Source organism: Protopterus annectens, chromosome 11.part0 (assembly GCF_019279795.1).
Source record: "Protopterus annectens isolate FY-2018-M chromosome 11.part0, PAN1.0, whole genome shotgun sequence".
Taxonomy (NCBI): Eukaryota; Metazoa; Chordata; order Ceratodontiformes; family Protopteridae; genus Protopterus; species Protopterus annectens.
Window position 1 is genome coordinate 412156518 of NC_056745.1, and position 27800 is coordinate 412184317.

General features: G+C 39.0%; 1 protein-coding gene across 9 annotated transcripts in view; it reads right to left on the reverse strand.

The window, feature by feature from the left end:
* Nucleotides 1-27800, reverse strand: part of ANKS1B (ankyrin repeat and sterile alpha motif domain containing 1B) — a 6771497-nt gene that overhangs the window by 671655 nt on the left and 6072042 nt on the right. For 5 of the 9 annotated variants that reach the window (XM_044087908.1, XM_044087906.1, XM_044087907.1 and 2 more), the window contains 3 exons: nucleotides 14638-14817; nucleotides 13184-13195; nucleotides 5201-5326 (listed from right to left, as the gene is read on the reverse strand). In XM_044087908.1, the coding sequence (XP_043943843.1) occupies nucleotides 5201-5326; nucleotides 13184-13195; nucleotides 14638-14817 (318 nt within the window). The remainder of the gene's footprint in view (nucleotides 1-5200; nucleotides 5327-13183; nucleotides 13196-14637; nucleotides 14818-27800) is intronic. The other 4 variants (XM_044087910.1, XM_044087912.1, XM_044087909.1 and 1 more) reach the window with 3 other exon arrangements.

The following is a 27800-nucleotide window of genomic DNA, read 5'->3' on the forward strand; positions in this document are numbered from 1 at the left end:
AAGGAGTCTGAGGCAGGTGCCATGGGGATAGCCGTGACACACTGCGCAGGAGGGGGTACCAGTGTTAGTGTGGCCAGTCTGGATCAATCAAAATCATCCTTGGTTTGTCCTATTTGATTTTTAGTAGTACTTTGGAGAACAGAAGCAGAGGGGGGAAGGCATAGACTGATAGTTTTTTCCAACTGAAGGACAGAGCATCCACTTTCCAGGCTTGTTTGTGGGGAGTCCTTGTGCAAAATTTGTCCAATTGGTAGTTCTGGGGAGAGGCAAATAGGTCTATATCTGGGCTTCCCCATTTGCTTGTCAACATGTTGAAAATCCTTGGTTCCAGTTTCCACTCGTGTGGGTCCATGAGGTTTCTGCTTAGTCCATCTGCCAGTGTATTTAATTTTCCTGGCAGGAATTGAGCTTGAAGGTGCACTTAGTAGCTCAAGGCTGTGTTCCACAATGCCATGGCTAGTCTGCAGAGGGGGTAAATGTGTACCCCCCTGCTTGTTTATGTACCACACAACAGTGGTGTCGTCCATCTTTACCATTAGTTGTCCTGGAAGAATGTGGGCCTTGAAGGCTGTCACAGCATTCTGTACAGCTAACATTTCTTTTTGATTGATATGCAGGTGCATTTGACTTGGGATTCATCTGCCCTGAATGCACTTCCCTGCCAGGTGAGCCCCCCCATGCATAGTCTGATGTGTCTGTTGTTAGGGTTTGGGTGGCAGGGGGTGGTGTGAAAGGTAGTCCCTTGTTTTGGTGGCAGGCCTCTGCCCACCAAATGAACTCTAGGCATAGGCAAGGTATGATAGGGATCATTGCTTCTAGATCCTGAGAATGTTGACACCATAGGCTTTTTATATACCACTGTAGTTTCCTCATATGTAGCCTTGCATATGGAATTAGAAGAATGCAGGAGGCCATGAACCCCAAGGCTTGCAGTATTTGTCTTGCAGATAGCAAGGTTTTTGTTGCCACTTGTTTGAAGTAGGTTGTCAAATGAATTTGTTTCTCTGTCGTGAGGTAAGCCATCTGGGAAGTTGTATTCAAGCTTGTTCCCAGGAATATAATTTGTTGACAGGGTACCAGGTGCGATTTCTTTTCATTTATTGTGTAACCCAGACAGGTTAGAACCCTTTGAACAAAGGCCAGATGATTCAAAAGTATGTCCTGGCTTTCTGCCTGAATTAGACAATCGTCCAGGTATAGGTATATTTGAATATTTCTTTGCCTGCAAAATGCAATAACTGGAGCTAGGCACTTTGTGAATACCCTGGGTGCAATAGATAAGCCAAAGGGCAGTACAGAGAACTGATAGTGTGTGTAGCCTGCTTTGAAGTGAAGGTATCTTCTGCAAGATTCCCTGATTGGGATGTGCAGTTATGCTTCTTTTAAATCTAGTGTTGCCAACCAGGTGTCTTTGCATAGCATAGGAAGCAACTGGTGAAGCGTCAGCATCTTGAATTTTGGAATCTCCAAAAAGGATAAGACACCATGAATTGTCTTTTCTGGGTACCAGGAAAAGTCTCGAGTAGAAACCTTGTCCCTTTTCCTCTTCTGGTACCAACTGAATAGCCACCATGCTTAAGAGAGATTTGGGGGTAGGTCCGGCCACCTGTTTGGTGTTGGCAACATGTGGAAGTGAAATCTGTATCCCTGGGACACTATATTTAAAACCCATTTGTCCTGGGTAATGAGCTCCCAGTTCTTTGCATGAAAAGCAATCTTTCCCCCCAAAGGGGCAGTCAGTTGATAAGTGCTTGGAAATTTTAAAAGGAAGTCATTGAGACAGTTTACCATGGGGGGGTCTTATTACTTCCAGATTTGGAAGTGGAGGCCCCCACTGCTTAGTCCTGTATGTCCCCTGGGACTGAAACATGGGGTTTCTGCTGTGTCTGGGTTTGGCTTGAGAAGACCTGGAAGGGGCTGGAAAGGACCAATTTTTAGAGGGCCAGTGCTTACTAAATCTAGGATGCTGAACTTGTAAGAAATCTTCAACAGTTTGCATAGATTTAGCTTTATCTTCCATCTTTCTAAGAACTTCCTCAGCCTTGTTGTCAAACAGGTGGTCCTAATTTAAGGGAGCATCCAACAATTTACACAGTGGTGCAGTAGTTAGCATTGTCGCCTCACAGCAAGAGGTTCTCCGGTTCGATTCTCGGCTGGGGTGCTTTCTGTGCGGAATCTGCATGTCCTCCCTGTGGTTGCGTGGGTTTCCTCTGGGTGCTTCGGTTTCCTCCCACATCCCAAAGACATGCTGTAGGTGGATTGAACACTCTAAATTGGCCCTAGGCATGAGTGTGTGCGCCTTCTGTGGAAGGTTGGGCGCCGGGCTGGCAACTTGACACTGTAAAACTCCACTGCCAATCATGAGCGGACAGGTGATCCGCTGTGGCGACCCCTAACCGGGAAAAGCCGAAAGAAGAAGATACAACAATTTAGCTTTAACATAATCAGGTAAAGATTGCTCCTTAAGCCAAGCATGCCTTCTGAGCACAGACCCAGTAACAGTAGCCCTGCAAGAGGCCTCTAATGAATCAAAACCACATTGCAAAGTATGTTTTCCAACATGTTCAGCAGAATGCATTCAATCCTGTAATTCTTTATTATCCACACAGTCAGGAATCAACATCATTTTCTGTTTAAGCAATCCAATAACATGTTGCTGATACTTTAACATATGAAACTGACAGTTTAAAGCCCTAATGCCTAAGGTTGCAGAAGTGTAAACCTTCTTACCCCATCCATCCAGTGCCCTAGACTCTATCAGAAGGGGTAGGATTTTTAGCAGTAGAAGCCTTAATGCCCTTGGGCCCCTGAGAAATCATCTCTGGATCCACAATAGGATTTTTAAAAAGGAACTTGTGTGACTCAGGGACCCTGTAGTATCTGTCAGGTTCTCTGGGAGCAGGAGACAAGGAATCAGGGGCCAAACTAGATTTTGAAAAAGCATCATCAGCAATGTCTAGTACAGGAGGAATAGCTAAAGGCCTATGCGGAGACAGGAGAAAGAAATCCCTGAGCTTCTTTTTTGAATCAGAAAAATCCTGGCTTTCACAGTGGAAATGCTCCCTTAAAGTATGTAAGGTTTCACCAAAAGAAGAATCCTCTGGAGGGGAGGCAGACGGAATAGAGTCCTCTGCATCAGAATCCTCATAAGTAGATAAGGACAAATCCAGATCATCAGAAGAATCAGAAAAAACAGAATCCTGGTCAGAAGATTCAGAAACAACTTCAGTTCTAAGCCTCTTAGAAGAGGGGGGGGGGTGGATACCCCTGATCAGAGTAATTAGATCTTCAGCCATTCTTATTATTTGTTTTTTAGGCATAGAGGCCTGAGCATGTGGCCTGGGCGTCGTTTTTTTAGGCATGGTTCGAAATTTAGGCCTAAGTGAAGAAGGAGGCATTGGTTTAATTGCAAGTCTGTAGGCCTGAATACACCCTCAGAAGCCGATGCCTGCACAGCGGCTCCGGACCCATCCAAGGTAGAGACATCCGTGGGTTCCATAGTCGAAGCATCTCGCGGCATACTGGACTCCAAATGGGTCTCAGTAGAGGCCTGTGAATCAGAAGTAGCGGGTATCAGGGGCTGCGAAAGCACCTCACTGAGTACCGACAAACTGGCGACTGGCTTAGGAGAAGCGTCATCGGCAGTTTTGGACCTCGGTGGCCTGTCTCTGTCTTTATCCTTGCATTTTTTTGGAATCCCGGTAGTCGGATGGTTATCCGACAACATTTCTGGATAATTAAACCAAGAACCGAAATATTTAGAGGCGAAAATATACCAATGACGGATAGTGCGCTGATTAAATAAAGCGCAAAACCGACAGTAAGGTACGTTGTGGTCAGGGCCTAGGCAAGGAATACAGTATGAATGAAAATCTTTATGAGGTATTTGCTTTCCACAAGTAATGCAATTATTAACTTTTCCTGACATTGGGGAGGAGCAAGAAAAAGTTTCCCCAATGGGGTACTTAGCTTTAGATGAAGACTTCGGTTCTGAAACTTGAAAACGAAAATTTCAGGAGTCGGCCGACCGGCACTTGCGAACTCTTTCTGCTTTGGGCACCACACAGCAAGAAAGACTGATGTAATGGCATCGGCTACATGTTTTATACCCCTGACGACCTGACATCATGAAAGAAGGGACAACAACCGACGCAGGACCCAAGACTTTGTTAATCAGGCCGACTGAGGGCTACCTGCAAGCAGATAACCTAAATGTAATGACTGCAACAGTGAAACACGAAGAACATCTGAAGAGATTGGTAAGGATCTGACAAAGCTTAGCTGAAGAAAAAAGGTGGTTTTGAGGTAAAATCACTGTTAGTCCATCAAAAGCTCCATGTCCTGCCCCTAATACATACTACATTACATTAACAGTACAAATCAAATAACAGTTTTCACACAGTTTGTTCACACAAGCATTTCTGAGTAAAACTCCTTTGACAAGATACAACAGTCCCTAAAACAGTATTTCTTAGCTAAAAATACATTTTACAGAAAAAGCAGTAGTAACATTAAAGTAGTGGAAGGTTTTCCCTGTGGTGTGGACAATTATCTGCCCTGTTTCAAAGATCTCTAGTTGACTATCTATACCACAGAGCTCAAAGAAGGAGGGAGCTTAGGTAATAAGAGAGCTCTGAGATTTTTGGCGTTTCATTAGAATTTTAACAAGGAGCTCCCCTCATGCTCCTGGCAGTTACAGCATGGGGGAGATGACCTTAAGCTTTGGAATGCTACCTGGTTGATTATACCCTTAACAGGATCTAATCCTAATAGCTTAGAATACTTCAACAGTGATCTAATGTTGAACATCTTTGGTTTATCAGTATGACCCTCGATTTTGTCATATTAACCTATTCATCAGCACCTAGTGGGTCATGTTAGCTTTCAAGTTACAATATTACAATAGTATTCTGCAAAATATTCTTAAATGTCTTACTATGGGTATTTTCAGACTGCATCTTATGTTTTATAAAATGACAGAGACAAAGATAGTGAGAGAGAGAGAGAGACAGAGACAGAGGCAAAGAAATAGAAAACAGTATTCTATATTGAATTGATAAAATCAAAATATTAGTGCTTGAGCTCTCTGCATATTGGCAACATGCAACAACAGCCATCATGTTTATACTCAGACTCTCCCTTTTTTATCCCTTTTCTAGAATCAGCCAGAAAGAAAAAAAAAGAGTAGCACTGTACTTACATAAGCTTCATAATCACAAGACTGGAAGATGAGTTTCTCAGGATGATGTTGCCAGTACTGTACTGGCGTCGATGAGGTAGCTTCATTTGGTGGCCGAAGGGAAATTGAAGGTTCCCAGTCTGTTGTCTGCAAACCACATTCCAAGTGAAAACGAAAATTAAAATTTGAGCAAGAATTACAGGGTTAAAGTCTATGGTTACTTTTTGTTAAAAATACATCTTTCCTATATGTGTATTTTCGTGAAAAACATATTTTGAAATGCATAAAAAGTTTAGACTGAAATGTATTTTAAAACTCTTAAACTGTTCATCTGAGGTATTAAAATGAACTTTATGAAAATAGTAAATCAGCCTGTACACAGTACATTGATTATAGTATTGCTTCCTCAGATTGTTTAGCTCTTGCCTGGGTTGCCTTTTGTGCAGCCTTTTCATCTCCTTTGTGACTGCATAGATTTTTACTAGGTGCTCTGGTTTCATTCCACATCCCAGATATAGGCTGTAGATGAATACTGATTATCCAAACTGCCTGAAGGTTTTTATGAGATGTGTAAGTGACTGTTTGTGAGTATCCTGAGATAGGCTGACACCCCATCCAGAAACAGTTTCTCTGCAACCCTGAACTGGTTTAAGTTGGTAATGGCAGAATGAATGAATAACCATTGAAAACAAGGCTCCTCAAATCTGGCTTTGACAGGTATCAATAAAAAAAACTATATTTTGAATGTGAATATAAAATATTGAAACCAGAAGCTTAAATACCTCAGATGCAGAAGAAGAGTTTCCTGTACTTCTGTTTGTTGCATAAAGAATCAGTCAAACCCATTCTAAGTATTCATGACATACTTCTTTCTTCTTTTAAACTGTTGTGTTTTTATGTTAGTGAAAATACGCATGCAGTACACAGTAAATACTTGTTTACACATGCATTAAAAGTTACTAAAAAATGGCCAAAGGTGCAACATACAGTTTGAATGCAAAGACACGGTGCATCATAGCAAAAATGCATGCCATATAAAAAATGAAAGCAATAGAGTACAGCATTAAATAAATTTACTTATTGCTTCAAAAACCTGATAAAGCCCATTGCAAAAGTGCCTTTTGAGGGATAAACCCCATCTTTAAGGAAATAAGGCAAAAACAATAAATAAATTTATAAAGTAAAAAATACTGAAATTGAGACAACTCCAAAAAACTGCACTTTCAGATGCATGCTGATATATTTACATACTGTTGATTCAGGTACAGTGCATCTGTAGGTCATGAACAAACAGCAACAGAAATGTAAGAGGTAAAACAAGGTATCATCAGGTACAAAAAGTTCTAGTAAAGCCTTCAAGGCATTGCTATCTGTAGGTACTAGCGAACCATGTTGTTGTTGGAATGTGCTTTTAAGTGCTTCCAGCTGAAATGGAGATGTATATCATAACACAGAGTGGTGCTTTGCACTACACACTTCTGTAGAGGGCTGTCGGAAGTGTGTTCTAATGCATTGTATTAATGTGAAATTCTGCTGTAATGTACTGTATTACTGTACTGGGTGTCACTTATGCATATGGAGGGGGCAGCTGCCCATTTAAAGAGAGCAAAGAAGTGTTGATAATTAAGCAAACTGTGTGTGTGTGTGTGTGTGTGTGTGTGTGTGTGTGTGTGTACACACACACACACACACACACACACACACACACACACACACACGGTTTGAATAATCAAAATCAGAGTGTGAACCCAAGAAGATCCACAGAAGTCTGGAGTATGAAGAAAGACAAAGAGAGCCAGGGTATGAGATGAAGAAAAGAAAGACATTTTCTTTCAAGGAACACATATCAGATGAATATTTAATGCTTTACTGACTGGTGGTAGACTTGAACCAGAGAGTTTTGTGTGAATTTATTTTATTTAGCACTTGAGATGTTAAAAGTGTAACCATTTGAAATGTTGGGACCTGCTAGTGAGTCCTGAAACAAAGAGAATGAAATGCTGAAAAAATGGACTTAGATATACTAAGTCCGACATGACAGTTTTATGGAATATTCCCTTTTCTCCAAGGTATGGTGATCTCAGATTTGGTATATATATTATTTCAAGGGGATGTGGAGGTACAGGGAGGCTTGATCTCCTGCAAAGAAGACATTTAAAGTAGACAAATAACTTTTGAGATTCACTATTCTCCAGGAGTTTTGGTCTTTTTTTCTTTATTGTGTTGGTAGTCGAAATTTAGAGGGCTAATATTTCAAACAACATTTCAAGTATTCATTTTTCTATTAGACCACAGATGATGTTAATGCTGGCAAAGTCAACCTTTCACTTTTAGCTCCTTACACTAAAATAGTTTTTATGACAAAAAGGCATTGATATGTAAGCTGCTTATATATATATATATATATATATATATATATATATATATATATATATATATATATATGTATACACATACATCTATATCTATATATGGCACCAGTAGGTATGAATGAAGTACAGTTTAAGTGCTGAATGGTCATAGGATAACACTAGGCAAGCAATCACAGGACCACAGGATGCCTAGCAATATATACCTTTAAGCAGACAAACTTAAAAATTCTAGCCATTCTTTTCAAGCACTTAATAGTGCTTCCCTCCCAAACTGAGTAGAGCCATATATGATACCCTTGTGTAAATATGTGTCCATACAATCAGTCGTGAAGATTAGCTTTACAGGAAGCCAAAGAAGTACTTTGTTTGAACAGTAGTAGTAATTTATTCTATAGGCTAGAAATATGTTGAATTCGGAAGCTATCCCCCCAGTAAGTCTTGTTTATTTGTTGGTGTAGATAGGAGTTCAAATAAGATCGAATCTTTCTTGGTTTGAAAAGTGAGACACAGGTCACTTCTCAGCAGCCTGTAGACTACTGAGTACCAGAAGAGGCGTGCTTATCTTTTGGGGTAGCTGAAGGATTTAAAACCTTTAATCTTCTTGGAAATTTTTTGGTCTTTTCCAGATGAGCAATTTGCTTAGATTGCATTAATTCATAGGTCTGATAAAGTTATTTTTCAATCTAGTGCATGGTTAAACTGTGTCATGTCAATCATAGCAATTGGAATGTGGTGTTTGTGGTCTGTGAGAATATACATATACTATGAGGTGTGTGTGTGTGTGTGTGTGTGTGTGTGTGTGTGTGTGTGTGTGTGTGTGTGTGTGTGTGTGTGTGTGTGTGTGTGTGTGTGTGTGTGTGTCAGTGTGTGTGTGTGTGTGTGTGTGTGCACATCTGTCTGTTTGTCTGTCTATGGACCCTCACTAAAGTAAGCTAAGAATGATGACAGCTATAATTGTGAGTGTGTTATTAGTTCATGGCATGCTGATCTGGCCAATACAGTAGGTACAGATGCTCCTGTGCTTTCAATGTAACATCAGTTGGTGTATTGCATGCTCAGTTATTTATATGTGTTTTGCTTCTCAAAATATAATTTTTACAATGTAATTGCCATTCCCATGTGTGTATGTGTGTGTGTGCATGTGTGTGTGTCTGTGTGTATATATATATATATATATATATATATATGAAGCTGTAGTGGTGTCACAGCAAGAGGTTCTCCTGTTCGATTCTCGGGTGGAGCACCTTCTGTGTGGAGTCTGCATGTCCTCTCCGCAGCCGAGTGGCATTTGAAGATATGTGTAAATGGGCATGCCTTCGTTGAAGATTGGGCGTCGAGCTGGCACCTTGGTACCATAAAAATCTACTGCCAATCATTAGTGGACCAGAGTTCTGCTGTGGCGACCCCTAACCAGGAAAAGCCGAAAGAAGAAGAACAACTATATATATATATATATATATATATATATATATATATATATATATATATATATATACACACACATGGATCTACTTTAGATAATTGGAATACCACTTACCCAACTTTTAAATCGCAGAGGCAAAAGCACCGAAAAAACATTTAAATGAACACTTACATCACCAACAAAAAACTACAGGTAAGTAACCACTTAGCCACCATGGTGAGCTTTGCCCCTTTCCACACTGTAGTTCGAACTCGGAGTTGTTTTTTTTAATTGGGGGTGTGTGGGTTTCATGTGGTTAAGTTTTTGTGTTTTGTTGTATTGAGGCCAAATGGTTACTTACCTGAAGTTTTTTGTCGGTGATGTACGTGTTTTTTTAAGTGGATTTTTGGTGCTTTTGTCTTGGTGATTTAAAAGTTGGGTAAGTGGTATTTCGATTTTCTAAAGTAGACCCATATATATATATATATATATATATATATATATATATATATATATATATATTTATATTTAGAGGATATAGAGGATGGATTTAGTGTATGTGTGTGTGTGTGTGTGTGTGTGTGTGTGTGTGTGTGTGTGTGTGTGTGTGTGTGTGTCTGTGTGTCTGTGTGTCTGTGTGTGATGAGTGTCTAAGCTGTTTTGTGTAATGGTAGTGTTACTGGAAAAACTTTTTTTAAGCTAAGATGCATATTAAGGTTAGGGTTTTAGGGTTATCACATATTATTATGCTGTAGTGAGAGTGGGGTGAAGACCCCCTGCCCACCTTTGTAATGCATGCCAACCCTAACCCTAATGTGCATAGTAACTTAAAAAAGCCATTCTCATAACACTACCAGTATTCATACACATTTGAATGGAATGTGGATGGGTTATGGGTAGTACGTTGTGAAAAGAAATGTTTCCTTTTTTGATATAGTGAATGTATACACACACACACACACACACACACACACACACACACACACACACACACACACACACACACACACACACACACACACACATGTGTGTGTGTGTGAGGGGGGGGTATATTATAACATGTTGAACCTAGCTGTAAAAAGTTGTGTTGAGTGTATTAACAGTTTGTATGTGTTTAAAAGCTTGGCAATGTGGAACATGGGAATATTCTTGCAGTGAATCTCTTAAGCAATTAGCCAATCACTATAAAAGAGAGTAGCCAGGAAAGTTAAATTCAATAAGGTAGGTCCTCAGTGAAGGAACAGTCTAAAGAGCTGAAATGAAGACCTTGAATCATGGACTTAGAAAGAGGCCATGTCAGGGTTAATATGGAGAATTATGGCTGATGGAAGATATATATATATATATATATATATATATATATATATATATATATATATATATATATATATATACATTCACAATGCCTTTTTCTGACTTTTCACTTGGAGATGGGGGTATCACTTCAGCAGTGACATTCATATACAGCCAAGGTTTACATGGGGGTATGTATGTATGTATGCATATATGTATAAAAAAATAAATATATATATATATATATATATATATATATATATATATATATCTATATACATATACATACATATATATAGACACACATACATGTCCTGCCTCTTTTGTCTTCGCAGATGGTAGTATACATATCTATATTTATATACATGTGTGTGTGTGTGTGAATGTGAATATGTCTATATCACCCGACCAAACCCATAAAAGATCAAGTACACAATACTTGAAAAAAGTAAGTTCAAACTCTAGTACTCGAAAAAAGTAAAAAAAAAAATATATATATATATGAAAACTACAAACTTTTTTGCAGGGTACAAGTCCCTCTGTATCCTAACACCCCCTGCTACTTAAATATACCAACTTTGAGATTGCACTATGGTGGAGAAAGGGCAAATGATAATCCCTGCTATACTGTCATCTCACGCATGAAAAGACTGGCAATTTAAAATCTTTACATATTCGATCTCTTTTGCCAGTCCTTTTTTACATTTAACACCTGACAGTTCAAACATATGAAAAACATCCATCTCTCTCTCTCTCTCTCTATATATATATATATAGAGAGAGAGAGAGTATGAAAAATGTGTGTGTGTGTGTGTGTGTGTGTGTGTGTGTGTGTGTGTGTGTGTGTGTGTGCATGCACACGTTCTGTGCATGAGTATTGGTATACATTTATTTTTAGATTGTTCTTGTCTTGAAATAGCAACCAAGGATATGTACAAGACATTCTGTAGTCAGTAAGATGCAGCTGTGCAATGAATACTGCAATGAGCACAGCATATCAAAGAAAATACATCTGCTTCACATTTATGTAAATCTACACAGCAATAAACTTAAACGTGTTTGTTACCATTCACAATAAATTGCAACCAAGAATGGGGGTCCAGCATTTTCACTGATTATGAAGGCTACCCATTAACCTGTATGGCCAATAAAGGTCTTCATTCTTTTCAGGATCCTGGTAAGGCTTATACTGCTGGAATATATTAAAACATTTTGTCACCCCTTTCTCAGACCTTAAACACAGTAAGCTATTTCAAGTGAAGTAGAATGCTTGAGCAGATTTGAATTTGATGGTGCCAAACTAAACTAAACGTATAATTTATTTTGGAAAATAATATCTGTGTGCATCTGAATCATATTAGTTGCACAGCCTGAGCAAATAGGTTGAATACAAACATAATACAAACATCAGAGCTGAAAAAAATAAGGTTTTAATTTTTAGCACCATCTGAAGGTGTTCAGTTGTGTGTTTTTTGCTTTCAACATTGTGATACTTCAATGGATCTCACAAATATGTATAGATATGGACATAGATATATAGCTATATAGATATATGGGGAAATGCAGTACATTTTTCTTCTTGTTATCAAAGTAAGGGCTGAAGTTTGTGCAATGGAATGAGGGCTTAAATTATTTCTAAGGCTACCATGCTTGAACTTTCACAGTTAACTGTAAACATTATCATACACCATGATACCTTTCTTTGGAGAATCTGCTTGTATTACTTGAAAAAGATGTTGTGGGTAATACACATACCCGGTTAACAAAACCTAATAATGTAACTAACTAGCTAAATACCTGTTTACTATGAAGGATGGAGCTGGTAATGCCGATAGATTGTTAAGGACATTATGTCACAGTATGACTAAAGCATTACTTCTTGGTAACCTTCATCACAGTCAAAAATTATTTTGCCTTTGTTCCAGAGACACAAATCATTGTCGAGAAGGCAATACATATGTCCAAATAAATGAAGAATGTGGGTTTACTGAAGTTTTATTAATGGCATTTTACTGCTGTTGAAATAAAATTCACATACACACACAAATACATGTATATACATATATATATATATATATATATATATATATAGGTTTACTATTAAATGTTAAACCATTTCGATAGCGAACGAAACCCGAAAAACTCCGACGATCGACATTATTACGGCGCAACACCACCACACCCATGCTACCATGGGTCGGATGGGGCCGATTTTGGATCGACAATTTGATAGTAAACCATATATATATATATATATATATACATGCACATACTGTGTGTGTGTGTGTGTGTGTGTGTGTGTGTGTGTGTGTGTGTGTGTGTGTGTGTGTGTGTGTGTGTGTGTGTGTGTGTGTGTGTGTGTGTGTGTGTGTGTGTGTGTGTGTGTGTGTGTTATATGTCTGTATTTGTATCCTTCCAGCCTTTAGTCATTTATTTGCCAAAAGAAAAAGAATGGAAGCTGGGAGCTCAGGTTTTAGAGTGATCCCAGAGTGTAACCGAATCATTGGTTATTAAGTTCCTTGATATGATACCTCATTGAAGGATAATAGGGCAGTTAATCAAAGAAAATTTGTTCTAGTCTCACTCTGCAAAAACTTTTTTTTGCTGATAAGTGCTTAAATGTAAGAAACCACTTGTTAGTAAGAACTACTGTTTAGTTGCTTCCTGTGTCACCTAAACAATTAAACCAGCTCAGAGAATATTGCTTTGAGAGAAGATGCCTTGTCTGGATTACTGCATTCTGGAGTTGGTTAAGTAAAGGTGGTAGTTGAGATGCACCAACAGGGTAAAAAAAATGCATTCTATTTTCATCCATTTGCAAGTTTTTTTGAAAAAAATTGAGTTCTCTGAAGAATAAGAATTTTTTTTTTTTGCAGCAGTACGACTAGAACCAGTTTTCTTTTCATTAACTGTATGGCAGGCAGACACATTATTCACCTGATAAGAGTGCTGAAACAGAGGGAGTAAAAAGAAAATTAAAAAAATAAATAAAATAGAACAGTAAGAGATAGATGCAACTATGAAAACAAGGTTAATCAAACATCATTTTGACTGTCTGTCATGGAAGTTGTGCAATGTGCATAGGAAACGACAGGCTTTTCAGTTTCTCATCCATATATATTTTAGTGGTATTTCTATAACTATAAAAGAGAGAGAGCAAAAACCGTCCACATAAATTACATGCACAATACCGTTTTTCTCAAACTCTTGCCACAGCTGCTACTTGTTTATTTTCTGACTGGGTTGTTTTTTTATAATCCATAACTGTCTCTCTGTTTCTACAGAAATGGCAGATTCCTTCTAGTAGTATATGCATAAGCTACTAGCCCAAGTTTAGGCTTTAGGCCTGATGTTGGCATATCTTTTACTGTTTGCTTTTTCCACATGTCCAAGTATATTGTCAGAGGTCATGCTATTTTTGTCTATAAAACATTTCCTAAGATACCTTTAGAAATATTGCTGGCTACTTTTGTATACAATATACCTATGCTCAGAAGGGCCAGCATGCTACAGTACTGACAACGAAGTATGCTTAAGAATGCAGAAAAACAGTACCAAAAAACTTACACTAGAAGTGACTTAAGAAAATAGTAATTGCATATACCTCATTAATGCAGATCATATGGTGGACAGCTGTAAATGTCCCTGGACTATTCCCCTTGGTATTTCTATACTGTTATCCAATGTAAGTGGAAGATCAATAAGCACTTTGATTATTTTCAAAATATTCCATTATTGTTGCATGCTCTGAAACTATGGAAATTTAACATGAAAAGAACATAACCAAGATGCAAACATTTTCAGAAAAGAAACACGTTAAAAAGGGTACAAAATCAGAAATGCATTAAATATATGACTACTACTACTTTTCACCTGGATTTTAAGTATGTTGTTTATTACCTGCTGTAATTTTCACTGCTATAACAAATGGCATTGGTGGAGGCAGTATGAATGTTTCAATACAAGTAGCTTACAGAACTGGTGATCGAGTTTAGGAGCATAGTTATATTATCTATTTATTTAGTCTTCAACACAGATGGCAAGCAACTCAAGCTTTGAAGTTCAACCCAAAAAGAAAGTTTAATCAATATCTTACAATGTATTAAAATATCAACAGTTATTATTATTTATGCATCAATTTACATTTCTCAATGACCAGCACTTTACAAGAAATAAACAACTACAGAGTGAAAGTAATACGTAAATAAAACTTATATTTTCTTTAACTAATACAAAATATTTGTATTTATTATTTTTGGGAAGGATATAATCTACTATTTTACAGACATACGTGCTTGCATAAACTATAATTACCAGAGTAAAGCATGCCATGCTAAATTGTTATTGTAAAAAAACATAAATAATGAGTGAAGAAATATCTGTCTCCTCACCTGTGCCATCTGTCGCTCCAGTTTTGACCTAGGAATATCCTCAAAATAGCTTTCGTTTCTTCGTCTCCTTGCATCTGCCTGCATCATTATGTGCGGGATATCTAGAGAGCCCCCAGTGGTATAAGTGCTTTGGCTAAGTGAGGGAGAGAGCTGGGGTGGAGTATGGTTTCCACTTGGCTCCTGGGAGAAAAAGCATACATGTGTATGGGTAGTCATTAATCCCATATCACGTAATCAGTTTAGATTACTTACTCCTAAAATACTGAAGGGTACTTCTCACAGACACCTTTCAGTAACTATAAATTAGGGAAAATAAGTTCATGAAACCTTGCCAGTCATTTACAACTTCCCTTATTGACCTTTCTTTCTAACTTTGACCAATGACTGTAATCCATACTAGTCTTTTCTAGGAACATGCCAATAATCTACTCCCAAAACAGAGATTCAGTGATTAAAATATACACAAGTAGCTTGTAGTTATTCAAACTAAACAATGCAGCTGTTTAGTGTTATTCATGGAATTACCACATACTTTTCACTCTATCCATACCATGATAAAGTATAAACATTAGCCCGTGGCACTGATAATTTTTCTGAAATGTATACTTCAGCTAACAATCATTGCTTGGTCCTCCTATGCTAAGATCACAGATAAATAACAAATACATAGGGGCCGCATTAAAAAAATAAGCAATGCTAACCCATTTCTTCTACTTCTAATTAAATACATAAAACACAAGCTTCATTCCTACCATATTCAGGTGGTGACTACTACAGATATTTCCATCTCTGTAATGCAGCATTCCCACTTTCACATCTACAGTAGCAGACATCCCATGAGTATATTTCCAATTTTTATATAGTATTTGTAAACCAGGAAAACAATTTCATCATAGGTTTACAGGAGGTTAATAGGCTAGTGGCTCTAGAGCATTTTCAAGTCTATCCATGTTAATCCCAAGTATCCCCATTTGTTCATTTTTGGGTAGCTCGCAGAATGAATTTAAGAACATAGCAGGACTATGATCAACACCAGCTACCCGTGTCCATAAGGGACATGGGTGCCACCCCAGGGGTGAATTTGCAATCTCTCATCCAATTATCTAGGTTGCATTAGAATTGGGTCAGTGAGGAGCTCTGTTTAATGTGACTAGGGAGTCTATTCCAGAGAAGCGTCAGTCTCTGGGAGACATACCTGTCTCTCCAGCATGATCTGTTAATATCACAAGCTAGGCTGAGATCCCTGGGGTGAGTGGCTCTTGAACCATTTATCTTGCAGATGTGCAGCATTTCCATTAGGGCAAAGTTGTAGATTGCCCTATAGGCCAGGCACAACTCACTTCTCAGCCGCCTATACAATACAGATAAAGTGACAGGGCTTTTAGACTATCCAAGTAGGTCATGGTTTGGAGTCCATTTATTTTCTTAGTGAGAAACCTCAGAGGTTTCTCCAGCTGCTGCAGATGTCTTGTGAGGTACATGTAAAAAGGTGCATTATACTTTATTAATGGTCTGATGAGGGTCGGGTACAATGGAGTTATAACATCCCTTGACCTGAATGCTATAGCCTTGCTTATGAGGTGTGCTACATATGAAGGCTTTCCTTACCACTGTAGAAACTTGGTGGTCAAAGTTCAGATTACTATCAACCTTTGTTCCCAAGTCTTGCACCACTGGGTTGGAACATGGGGGGGTGGGGTGCTGACAATATTGTAATTTGTAGGGAATTCCAGTTTGCTAAAGGGAATAATAATGATTTTTTTTTTTTTGCATTTAGTTTTAGATCATGGCTTTGGCACCAATCATTTGTTTGTTTTAGCCCTTCTTGTAATATGTTGATATCATTGGAGGACTCAATGATTTCTCCCAGTTTGCAATCATCAGTGAACTTTGCGAGCTAAAGATCATCTACTTTGAACTGGACTTCTGAGAAATAGATGCCAAACAGTAAGGTGCCCAGCACAGACCCATGCAGTACTCCACTGGTGACAGGTCTGCTGGTAGAGGTAGAGTCACCAATTTTGCCAGAGTTTGTTCTGTAGGTGAGCCAATTGGCTACCTATCTAGTGATGTAAGGGTTCATCCCTATCTAGGAGAGTTTCTCAATGATGCCAACATGGGAATTGTGTCAAAAGCCATGGCAAGGTCAAGATAGGCTGTGTGCACTGTCTTACCTTCATCTGTGGGTTTGGAGACATTCTCAAAGAAGTCCACCAGGTTTAATAAGCATGATCTACCCTTAACAAAGCCAAACTGGGTTGGGTCCAGTGTTTAGAGGTCACCTACATCCATGTTGATAAGGTTCAGGATAAGTCTTTCAATGGCCTTGCAGATGAGGCAGGTTAGACTTATGGGTCTGTAGTTCTGAGGGCCAGTTTATAGACCTGCTTTGTGCAGGGGGATTAATTTTGATGTTCTCCATTCTGCAGGAACATAGCCAGATCTTAAGCTGTGATTAAAGAGAATGCCAAGTCGGTCTGCTAGGTCTTGTTTTAGATTGTTTAGTAAATAACCTGGGATATTATCTGGTCCCACTGAGGCTGTATTTTTGGCCTTGGCGAGTGCAGAGATGCCCTGTTCTCTAGAGATACTAGGCAGAGGGTTGGTATGCTTTGGGATATGATAGCTGGGCATAGGGGGGTGAAGTTTGCACTAAATATGTCAGCTGGCAGGTTGGTGATATCTTCTGGTGTAGCATGAGTGATCCCATCTACAACCAGTTCAGCACATAGCTGGGCATTCCCTTTTAGACTTTGGATGTAGTTAAAGAATGTCTTATGGTTATCTTCTGCTAGCGTTGTGATTTTAGTTTTGTAATTTTATTTAGAAGACTTTACAAGATTTCTAATTTTCTTGTTTAGACTTAGGAGGTGACTGTTCCTCTGCTGAGTGATATCCCTCTTGCTTTTGGATAACGGTTTCTTCCTCTTGTTACATAATCTGTTCAGACATGAAGTCTACCACGGTGGCTTGTTCTTATGGGAAGGCCTGGTTTTGATCTAGTCAGGTAGAGCAGAGTTTCCACAGTTGCTTAAGTGATTGCAGAAGGCATTTGCATACACTTCTGCATAGTGATCATTCATGTCTGTGATTGCGGGTGATATGAAGCTTTTTCAAGTCATCATTGATGTCTGCGATTGCAGGTGGATTGAAGCTTTTTCTATCATCACTTAGTAGGCTGTAGTTAGCTTTGATAAAGTTTTTTATAATTTTTGTTCTTGTCAGGGTGTCAGTTGCAGTAGTTACTTAAAACGAGACTGGTTTGTGGTCTGACCTAACCAGGGAGTGCATCACACATGGGGAAGTACAGTGACCCCCCCCCATGTTGGTGAGTATTATGTCCAGAACATTAGAGCCCCTAGTTGGGGTGCAGACTATCTGTTCCAGAGCATTTGTGTTAACAATGTCCAGAAACCACTGAGTGAGATCATGTATGCCCCCCAGTCTATGGAAGGACAGTTGAAATCTCCCATGACTAAGGTGTTGGGCAGTATGATGAGGGATTCCAGTAAATCAAGGTAGGCAGTATGCTTATCCTGGTTAATGGTGGGGGATCTATAGCTAGCAATGATATGGCATGGTACTTTCCCAATAGTTAACTGGACATGGAGTAGTTTGAGATTCATGCTGTTTGACCAGTCTCAAAGTGTATTTGGTTTTAATGAAGATGGATACATCTCCACTTTTGGTTCCTTCATGCTCATTTTGAGGTCTGAATGTGTAGAAGGCATTGTAACCTTGCATGGCTGGGGTGCTCTTAGTTGCCTTGAACCAAAGCTCAGTAACTGCACAGACATCAGCATCCTCTAAGGTGAGGAGTGCTTCCAGGGAGTGCAGTTTCATGTTTAAACTCCTAGCATTAAGCAGCATGACCCTGAGTTTGTCTCAGTTAGATTCCTGTTACACTGGAAAATTTCTTGTTTTGACATTGCCTAAAAAAGATACTAGGGGAGGCAAGGACCTTTGCCAGTATTCAAAAACTCTAGGGGGGGCAGGTGCAGAACATCTCTAGCAAAACAGTGAGGTCTGTCTAACATATCCTCCTAGACTGACATACTGGATCCCATGGACTGACACCAGAAGCTGAGCCAATTGTTGAAGTCAGTCATTTTTGTTTATAGTCTGGTATCATCCTTGGTGAGCATAAGGTGCTGCTTAGGGCTAGGGACATACCTGTCTGGGACACATAATCATCGAGTTCCATTATGTCTCTGTTCATATATTACAGCGAGGTACGTCTCAAGTCATTCACTCCAACATAGAGTATGACAGAGTCATAATAGTACTTGTTGAGTGACTTGAGTATATGCATGATAGGCAGCTGACTATGACCTTCTTCTTGTCCAGTTTGCTGAAGGGGACATCTGTGTGTCTCACTATGGAGTTGCCTATGACTAAGACATTTGATGTGTTTTGCCTTAGGGGCTTATTTGTTTTGACTTGGGTGTGTGTGTGTTCATATGTGTAGTGGCTTATTTATGTTTAATGGTGAGTGTGGGTGGCATGCATTTGGGAGGTCTCTGTTCTTTTTGTAGGCTTTTAGTGAATACCTTTGCATATGTGAGTTTATGTCTAATGACCTTATTTTGTGTGAGAGGTGAGGTTTGTGTGAGAGGTGAAGTGTGTGCTGACAACCTGTTTGATGTCTAGTTTGTTGTTATGCCAGACAGAATTGACTCCAATTCCACAGTGTGTTTGCATCTCTCACACAGGGTATTAGTTTGCTTTAGGAGTAAATGGTTGTCAGTATACATGAAGAAATTGCTACATTGCCTCAAGATGCCCATATCAATCATGCTGGTAGGAGAAATGATTGGAAATTGCCTGTACATTGTTGCAGGATTTTTCTGAATGTCGTATTTGGGAAGTAAGTGGGCTAGCTGGACTTAGTCACAAACAACAATGAAGCAGTAATTCAATTAAATAAGTTAACAAAGTGCAGTGCTGAAGATAAAATAGTATCACTTTTATTAAAACAATAAATAAAACAATAAAATAATAAATAAAACAGTGTCAGTTAATAAAAGTGATACTATTTTATCTTCAGCGTGGTAGTTACTGCCTTATACTTTGGTTTGTTCATCTTTGGATTTTTGGTAGTACCTTTAGTGGAGGAGGCCACTATTTATTTCTTACTAAAGTGCAGTGCTGGCTTAAAATATACTCATTTTTCAGTTTTTTTCAGTGGATGCCTTGGATTTCAGTGCAGATGCACTCCAGACCTTTGGCTAAAGTTTCCAAATATTGAGCAGCTCCAGTAAACTGAGAACAAACCTGCACTAACATTAGGATTATATACAGGCAGATGTAAACAGTTTTAACACAACTACCAATGGAAAAGCCCAGAACTGAGCCTTTCTCCAGCAATCCCCAACTCAGATAGGTCCTGATCTACACACTTCTGCCACAAGGGTGCAGAGAGGCCCTCTTAATGTAAGATGTTTGGTTTGAGAACACATTGATATCAAACAGTCTATAATCAGCAGGTCTGAATCTAGCCTATGCTATGTAAGGCAAGAAATACAATTTCTTGCTGGGAAGGACTAAGGAAGAGTCACTTAAGGGTCAAAGTGAGAGTGTTTAGTAGTATACTATTACATGATCTGCAGTGGTAACATCCTTTGCAAACTGGATGCACTACAAGCAGCTGTGAAAAGTGGGAGATTATGGACAGAGTTTCCTATAAAATATTTTAAACAGGAGAGGTTTGCTTATATGCAAGCATGGGAACTGCTTTTACACTTTTATACCAGCAGGATTAAAGACTTTTATAAAGTTAAACCCTCAGGCCAATCAGATAAAAACACACTAAGTTATAGAGCAGTAGTTCCCACCTTGGATGAGTTGAATTTAGCTCTCTGTTTCCACCAGAGTGCAAAAGAACCCTCCCAATGAAAAACAAACTGGCGTTGAACTCAAGTGCAGTAGCAAATGCTTTAGAACAGAAGTATGAATTCCTGCAATATCAGGAATCCTTGAAAATAAGTTCAGTAACCTTGAGGAATGTTCACAACACACAAAAACTTTGCAAAACTTAGAAACTTTTGGCAAACTCAGAACAGCTTCTGTAGAATATTGTTAAAACGACCTAAGAGCAGTACAGTAACAAACAGATGGAGTTTCATTAACAAGTGCAGGCTGAAAAACAGTGATAAATTCAACAAAATAAATACATGCAGCACAGAAGTGCTCATTTTTAGGTGAGTCACGATCAGTCAGTCATATATCATTGAACAAGTTTAAATTTAAAACCCAGATGAAGTTGGAGGGTAAAGCTTCTCACATCCCTTCATACAGGAGGCTTTGCTTCCTGGCCTTCTTAACTAATATAGCCTGCCCCAAGACTAAACAACACTAGGTTTTTGAAAATGATGAAGATTCAAACCATTTTAAGGGAAAAGGCTTAGATAATCAATATTCACTTAAAAGTGAATCAAGCACATGACTGAATATCAACTAGGTATAATGCAGAAACCAACACAGTGAATCAAGACAAGAGTAGACAAATGGCTGAAGACTGTGATAACATGAGATGGATGAGGAGAAAAGCAAGACTGGATGCAGTTAGGGCAAAATATTTGACATACACCATATTCAAACAATACAAAGGCAATGTCAAGATGGCAAGTATGCACCCAAAGAAATAAGAAATCTGCAGAAACATTGAGAGGAAATGACTTGTCTCAGTATATGTACCACAGGGGACATACAGCAAAGTGTGAGTGTGACTGAAGCCATCTCGTAAATATTTCACAAACATGAATACAGTGCGGGAGAGAAAAGGGTACTAACAACTTTTAGAATAGCAAATGTATTTCTTCTTTTTTATTTTTATTTATGAGTATTTATATAAATTGTCTGAGTAATGTATAGGTTTACAAGTTCAATCAGTTCATTACAACACTTAAAAATAATTTCTGCAAAAATAACTGCTAAATAATTTCCTAATAAAGTCCATTTGTGTAAATCAGTCACAGAATGTAAGCATATAAATAATAGGATCAGTGCTACAGGAACATACGTATGATGTAGTCAGGGCTAGCTTTTGGTCAACTGGTGCCCTAGGCAAAAGGGCACCACAGTGCCCCCCCCACATCACCTGGTGACCTCATCCTGGTCTACCTACACTATCCAGATTACTTTTTTCTTCTGTTTTCTCACACTTTGTCATACTCTTTAGTTTTTCCTGTATTCATTCAACGTATTTAAATAAACCATTTCTTTACTACAAAAAATAAACAAATAAATACTAGAAAAGTGCCCCCGCTACAGTGGCTAATGTTAATTAATTTCTTTGTTACACAATTCTTACACAGGAGTTACTGGATGCCTAGGCTGCAGACTGTTCAATTACTGTATTTGTGATAAAAGAAAGTTGTATTGGAAAAAAAAACAGTAGTGGCTTTCAAGTATATATTTAGGGATACACAAGCCAGTCCTGCATTGAAGACATGAAACAATATAAGACTTTAGAGACAGAAGTATAGTAATACATGATAACAAATCTATCATTAGACAAAATGAAAGATCTTATCCACTTGTAGGCACAACACCTTGTACTATATGGAATTTTTGCCTCCTGTAATATGGGCAAGACTTCATTAGAAAGCAAAGAGCTGTTAGGGATTTATCCTAAAGTTTCTCAAACCTAGAGGTACAATTGGTATTCTGCCACTATCACATTCAATTAAGCTGAACCACGCCTATCTTAGACAGATGATAACTATGACAATAGCATTTAATTTCTCTCTTTTCACATTTAATAGTGTTTCTAAAATTACAGTTAATGGTATAAAAGTATTAAGAAGTCAATATTTCAAATAAAGGAGAATACATTTCTTACTACTGATTGAGAATCGCAAAATTTAGAAAAAACCTTGACTGTTGAAATGTGATATATACACATCCAATGTGGGCAGTCATCTCTTTATTAATACAGGATGATGTTTTGGTATAGCCTCCAACTCATGAGAAATTGACATCCTTCTGCTTATTGGACCATTGGATCATAGCAGTTTCAAGGCAAGTAAGCCAAGAAACAATTTGTGCCTTGCAGATACCCATCCTCAAGATGTACATCCAGCTTGCAGGAGGGTAAACCATGGCTAGGGATAAACTTGCTGATGCTCATTCAATGAAAAGATGCAAGTGTATCACTCCATTTAATGTGTAAAGGCAATTTCTTACAGAGATGCAATAATCACTCGGTAATAAATCTGTCCCTCCAACATGCTTTACTTATGTTTTGGTGGCAGTTTAAATCTTTGTTTCAAGTATTTGTGGAGCTGTTTGATTTATAGAGGTACAAGAGATCCAGTAGAGTAGGGTCTTTGATGATATGGGATTTAAGACAAGGATCTCCTCATAAAGACAGATCATAGGGATAGGCCTTCAGGTCTGTCTTGGTAGCTAAGGATTTTTATACCACTAATGTTTCAGTTAGGAAGCTGTTGGGGTCTTTCTAGCTGCATGTTATGTAAGGCTTTATACATTCCAAAAGGGGCACTGTAATGTATAATTGGTCTGAAGAGGACTAAGTATAGAGGAATGATATCATTTTTCTGACCTGGATGAGATGCCTTTAGAAATTAGATGGGTTGGATAGAAGGCTTCCTGACTACTGTTGCTACATAGTGGTCGAATAAATGGGAGTTGTTAACCACGCAGCAAAGGTCTTTGATTATTGCGTCCATTTGGAGTGGAGTACTGACTACGCTGTAAGCTGTGGATGGGGAGGGGTGTTTACCAAAAGCGACAACAGTTCACTGTTTTGAGTTTAGCTTAAGCTCATTTTCCGTAGAACATTGGTTTGTAAGTATTAGTTCTTGATATACTGATTTTACATCGGGAGTGGAGTGAATGATAACACCCAGCTTACAGTCATTTATTTATTTATTTTACAGTTTGTTTGCCAGGATAGTCCACTGGGCCAAGAAGAGCCTATTTTCAATGGAGTTCCAGGGAGAAAAGTTCCATGAACAACAATATAATATGAAGACAAGGCATTTACATTTATGTAATACTATTGAAGAACGATGGTATTACACAACATGAGAAAAAATCCACAATTGCAGTGAAAATACAGTCAAAAAAGCAAAAGGTAAAATTACACGCACATGCACACACACACACACACACACACACACACACACACACACACACACACACACACACACACACACACACACACACACACACACACACGCCTGCACGCCTGCCTTGCGCACACACACACACACACACACACACACACACACACACACACACACACACACATAAATAAGTCAACTAAAATAAGAAAAATCCATTGCTGCATATTCCTGTTAGATTTGTTACAATGTGAAATAACAGGGTTGACATTACAGCTTTACATGCAATCCTAACAGAGTTAAAGTAGGATGGGTGATAAGAGGTGTTAATTGTTGAATGTAAGAAGGGTGGAACAATAAGAAAAAAAAAAAGTAGAGCTAGAGTAGGAGTAAATGAGAACAATGAAGGTGTAGTAGTCAGAGACGATCAGTATGATGAAGAGAAGAGAGAAGTAAAGGAGTGTGAGAAATGGGGAAAAACGAGGTGAGTCATGGGATGAAAGCAGGAACATTCCCAGAGGGTTTTGAGATGGGAATGTAGCAGGGTCTTAAAGGCAGAGTGGTTGTCTGTAGTACGAGTAAGAGGTGGCAGGGAGTTCCAGAGGCGAGCTAGGGAAAAGGATAGTAAGTGTTTGCCTGGAGGACAAGCAGGCTTGTGCAGTTCAGACAAATTCTGGCTATTAAATCTTAGAAATCTGTTGGTTAGGTGCATTTTGAAGGAGGAGGCAAGGGAGAGGATTAAAGATGAGTTTATGGGCATGAGTAAGTTGAATGTAGGTAAGATGGTTGGGAAGTTCAAGCCAAATTAGTTTGTGTAGGGCATTGCAGTGGTGGGAGGAGGCTTTATAGCCGGTAGCAAATTTAGAAATTTTGTTATAACAGGAGGATAGCTTTGTTTTTAGAGAAGACTGAAGATTGTAAGAAATGGGGAGCCACATAGGAGAGAAGGAATGAGGAAGGTGTTAGAGAGTACAAGTTTAGTAGTGGGAGTCGTATAGCAGTTATGGTGGTGGAGCATGCCTAGTTTCTGGTGGGTTTTCTTTATATTGGTTAGTAGATGGGTATCAAATTTTAACTGTTCATCAATAAGGATTCCTAGAAGCTTTGCATGGGATGCTACCTCGAGAGAGATATTGTTTTGACTAGTAATGGAGAATGAGTTCTTATCCCTAATGGTACTTTTTGAAGGAGAAAATAACATAATTTTAGTTTTTGATGCATTGAGTGATAGGTGGTTGTCTATCATCCAACGTTCGGTATAAGAGAAAGCATCCTGAGTAAGTTTTAAGAAAGTGGAGGTGGAAGTGGCGTGGCAGATGATTGTTGAGTTTGAATCAGTTTAGTACTAGGAATGTTTTGGTGGAAGTCATTTATGAAAATGTTGAACAGTAGGGGACCCAACATGGAACCCTGGGGTACACCTGTAGGTGTATTAAGGAAGGAGGAAGTGGCTTTTTTCCATTTGACAGCTTATTGTCTGTCAGACAGGTAATTAGAAAACCAGTTGACAGAAGAGTGGGATAGGTTTAGATTAGAGAGTTTAAATAGGAGAAGGTTATGGGAGATAGTGTCAAAGGTCTTGGATAAGTCCAGAAGCAGGGTGAACATTAGACAGCCAGAATCCCAGGCTTTGTTGATGGTTTTGAGGAAGGATAGGAGAGTGGTTATCATACTGTGGCCAGGTCTAAAACCATGTTGTGTGGGGGTAAGTAGGTGGTTGTCTGTGAGGTAGCGTAGAAGCTGAAGGTGGATACACTTTTCTAGAACTTTTGAAACAGGGGATAAGATAGCAATTGGCCGGAAATTGGGAATGCTGTTATTACCTCATTTGTAAAGGGGAATGATATAGGCCTTTTTCCAGAGCAGGGGTACATAGTTTTCTTGGACTGAGCGGTTTATTAGATTGGGGATGGGAAAGGCAATGGCATCAGCAGCAATATTGAGGAAGTAGGAAGGAAGGTCATCAGGGGCATTTGAGCATGGTTTCAGTTTCCGAAGGAGGTTTTTTATGTTGGAGATAGGAATGGGTTTGATGATGAAGGAAGGGGGTTAGGAGGTGGTAGTGTTAGGGGAGGAAGAGATAGGGGGCGGTGGAAGTGAAGCTTTGTTGGGGAAGGAAGTAGTTAGTTTGGCTACAGAATCAATAAAGGAGTTAAATTGGGTGGCTAAGGAGAGGTTTGGGACATTTGGTCAGGGCAGGGGTTGTCTCTTTTGCCAGGATTGAGGAGGGTGGAGATGCCATTCCAGAATTGTTTGGGGTTGGTTTTGTGGTTATTTTGAAGGGTGGAGAAGTAGGATTTGCGGTCGGATGCAAAAAGTTTTTTTACTTTGTTACGTATTAGCTTATATTCAGTCAGAGTGGTAGGGGTTTGATTTTTCTGGTAATGTTTCCAGGCTTTGTCACAGAGATGCATAATGGCATTAGTTTCTTTGCTTAACCATGGGACAATTTTACTTTTAATTCTTTTGGTTTTGGAGGGAGCAAGGATATTTAACAGGTCTAAGAATGTAGTATTAAAATAGGCTACTGCATTATCTAGGGAGAGGTTTTTAGAGGACTCCAGTTTGTGTGTTTTAGAGAGCTGGAGAAGGTTTCAGGGTTGAAGTTTTTGAGAGAGTGGGAGAAGATGTAAATGTGGGATAGTTGTAAGGAGGAGGGAAGGCAACGAGTGAAAGAGGGAAGATGATCACTAAGAGTGTCAGGTAGGACACTGCTGTCAAAGATGTATTGAGGGTGGGAAACAAGAATCCAGTAAAGAGTAGTACCACAGGAGAAGTGTTTCAAGGGCCTGGTAGTAGAGTTTATTAGTTGTGAGAAGTTGTATAAGTTTATGGTGTGTGGAGAAGTAGGAGATTGAATATTGGTCCAGTTAATATTAACGTCATCAAGGATTATGGTCTCTTTGGTAATGTCAGAGGAGAACCAGGACAGGATAGCCTCAAGAATGGGGATATTATCTCCTGGCAGAATGCAAAGAGTGGCTATACATATGTGTTTGTTTCTATTCATCTGGAGGAGGGCCAGGGTTAGTTTGGCATTGGTGAACTGGGGTATGGGTTTGGTGAAGGGAGTAACTGTAAGGGAGAAGTAGAGAAGAGCTACTCCTCCACCTTTTTTGAGGGTCCTGTCATTTCTAATTATATTGTAGTTGGGGGGGTGATTTCATGATCTTTTATGTGTGGCTTTAACCAGGTTTCAGTAACGGATAGCATATCTGGGTGGTTATGTTGGAACCAGGCATGGAAGTTTGGAATCTTGTTACATAAGCTTCGAGCATTCAATGTAGTGAAAAGGAGGGATTTGCAGGATGAGGGGGAGAGGGAAGGGATGGGTTTGAATGAAGAGAGGGAGAGGGACCAGGGTTTGGGTGAATGTCACCAGAGAGAAGGTTGGTAATAAGTTGATGAATATGGGAAAAGAGGAATTTAGAGTGCTTAGTGTCCTGTTTGAGAGTTGGGTGTTGTGTTATAGTAGTGTTGTTAGGGATTGGGGATGAGAGGCAGTGAACACGAATGAGTTTATAAGGGAATATGAGGTTGGAGAAATAGAGATGAGGGGATATAGTGGTTGTGGGGTGTTTAACATATGTGGGGTATGTAGAAGTTATATGAAAGGAGGGAGAGTGATTAGAATTTGGAGGACTGGTGAGAAGGTGAAGGTAGGTTAGGAAGAGAAGATGAAGGAGTACAAAGGAGGTGTGTTTTAGAGGCATATATTGTGGTATTGGGGAAATTGTAGTAGAGTGGAGAGTAGAGTGACTATGGGATTAGTCAAACAAGTTCTAAAGTGGAAGATAGCTAAGGGGAGTGGGAGGAGGAATTGTGTGAGTGGGGCTGATGAGCTTGTGATTGGACCTTTTGGGTGTGGGAGTGGTACTATGGCTATAAGTTTGGACAATGAAAAATGGTATTGAAGGAAGATAAAGTCTTGTATGTTAAGGTATTGTTGTCTTATAATGTCACATATTCAATGTTAGAAGTTATGTATGAAATGTTAGGGGTGTTTACTGGGGATGTTTCTATTGGGAAGTCACTTTTGTGTGTGTGCACAAATGTATTGTAGATAGCCAGTAA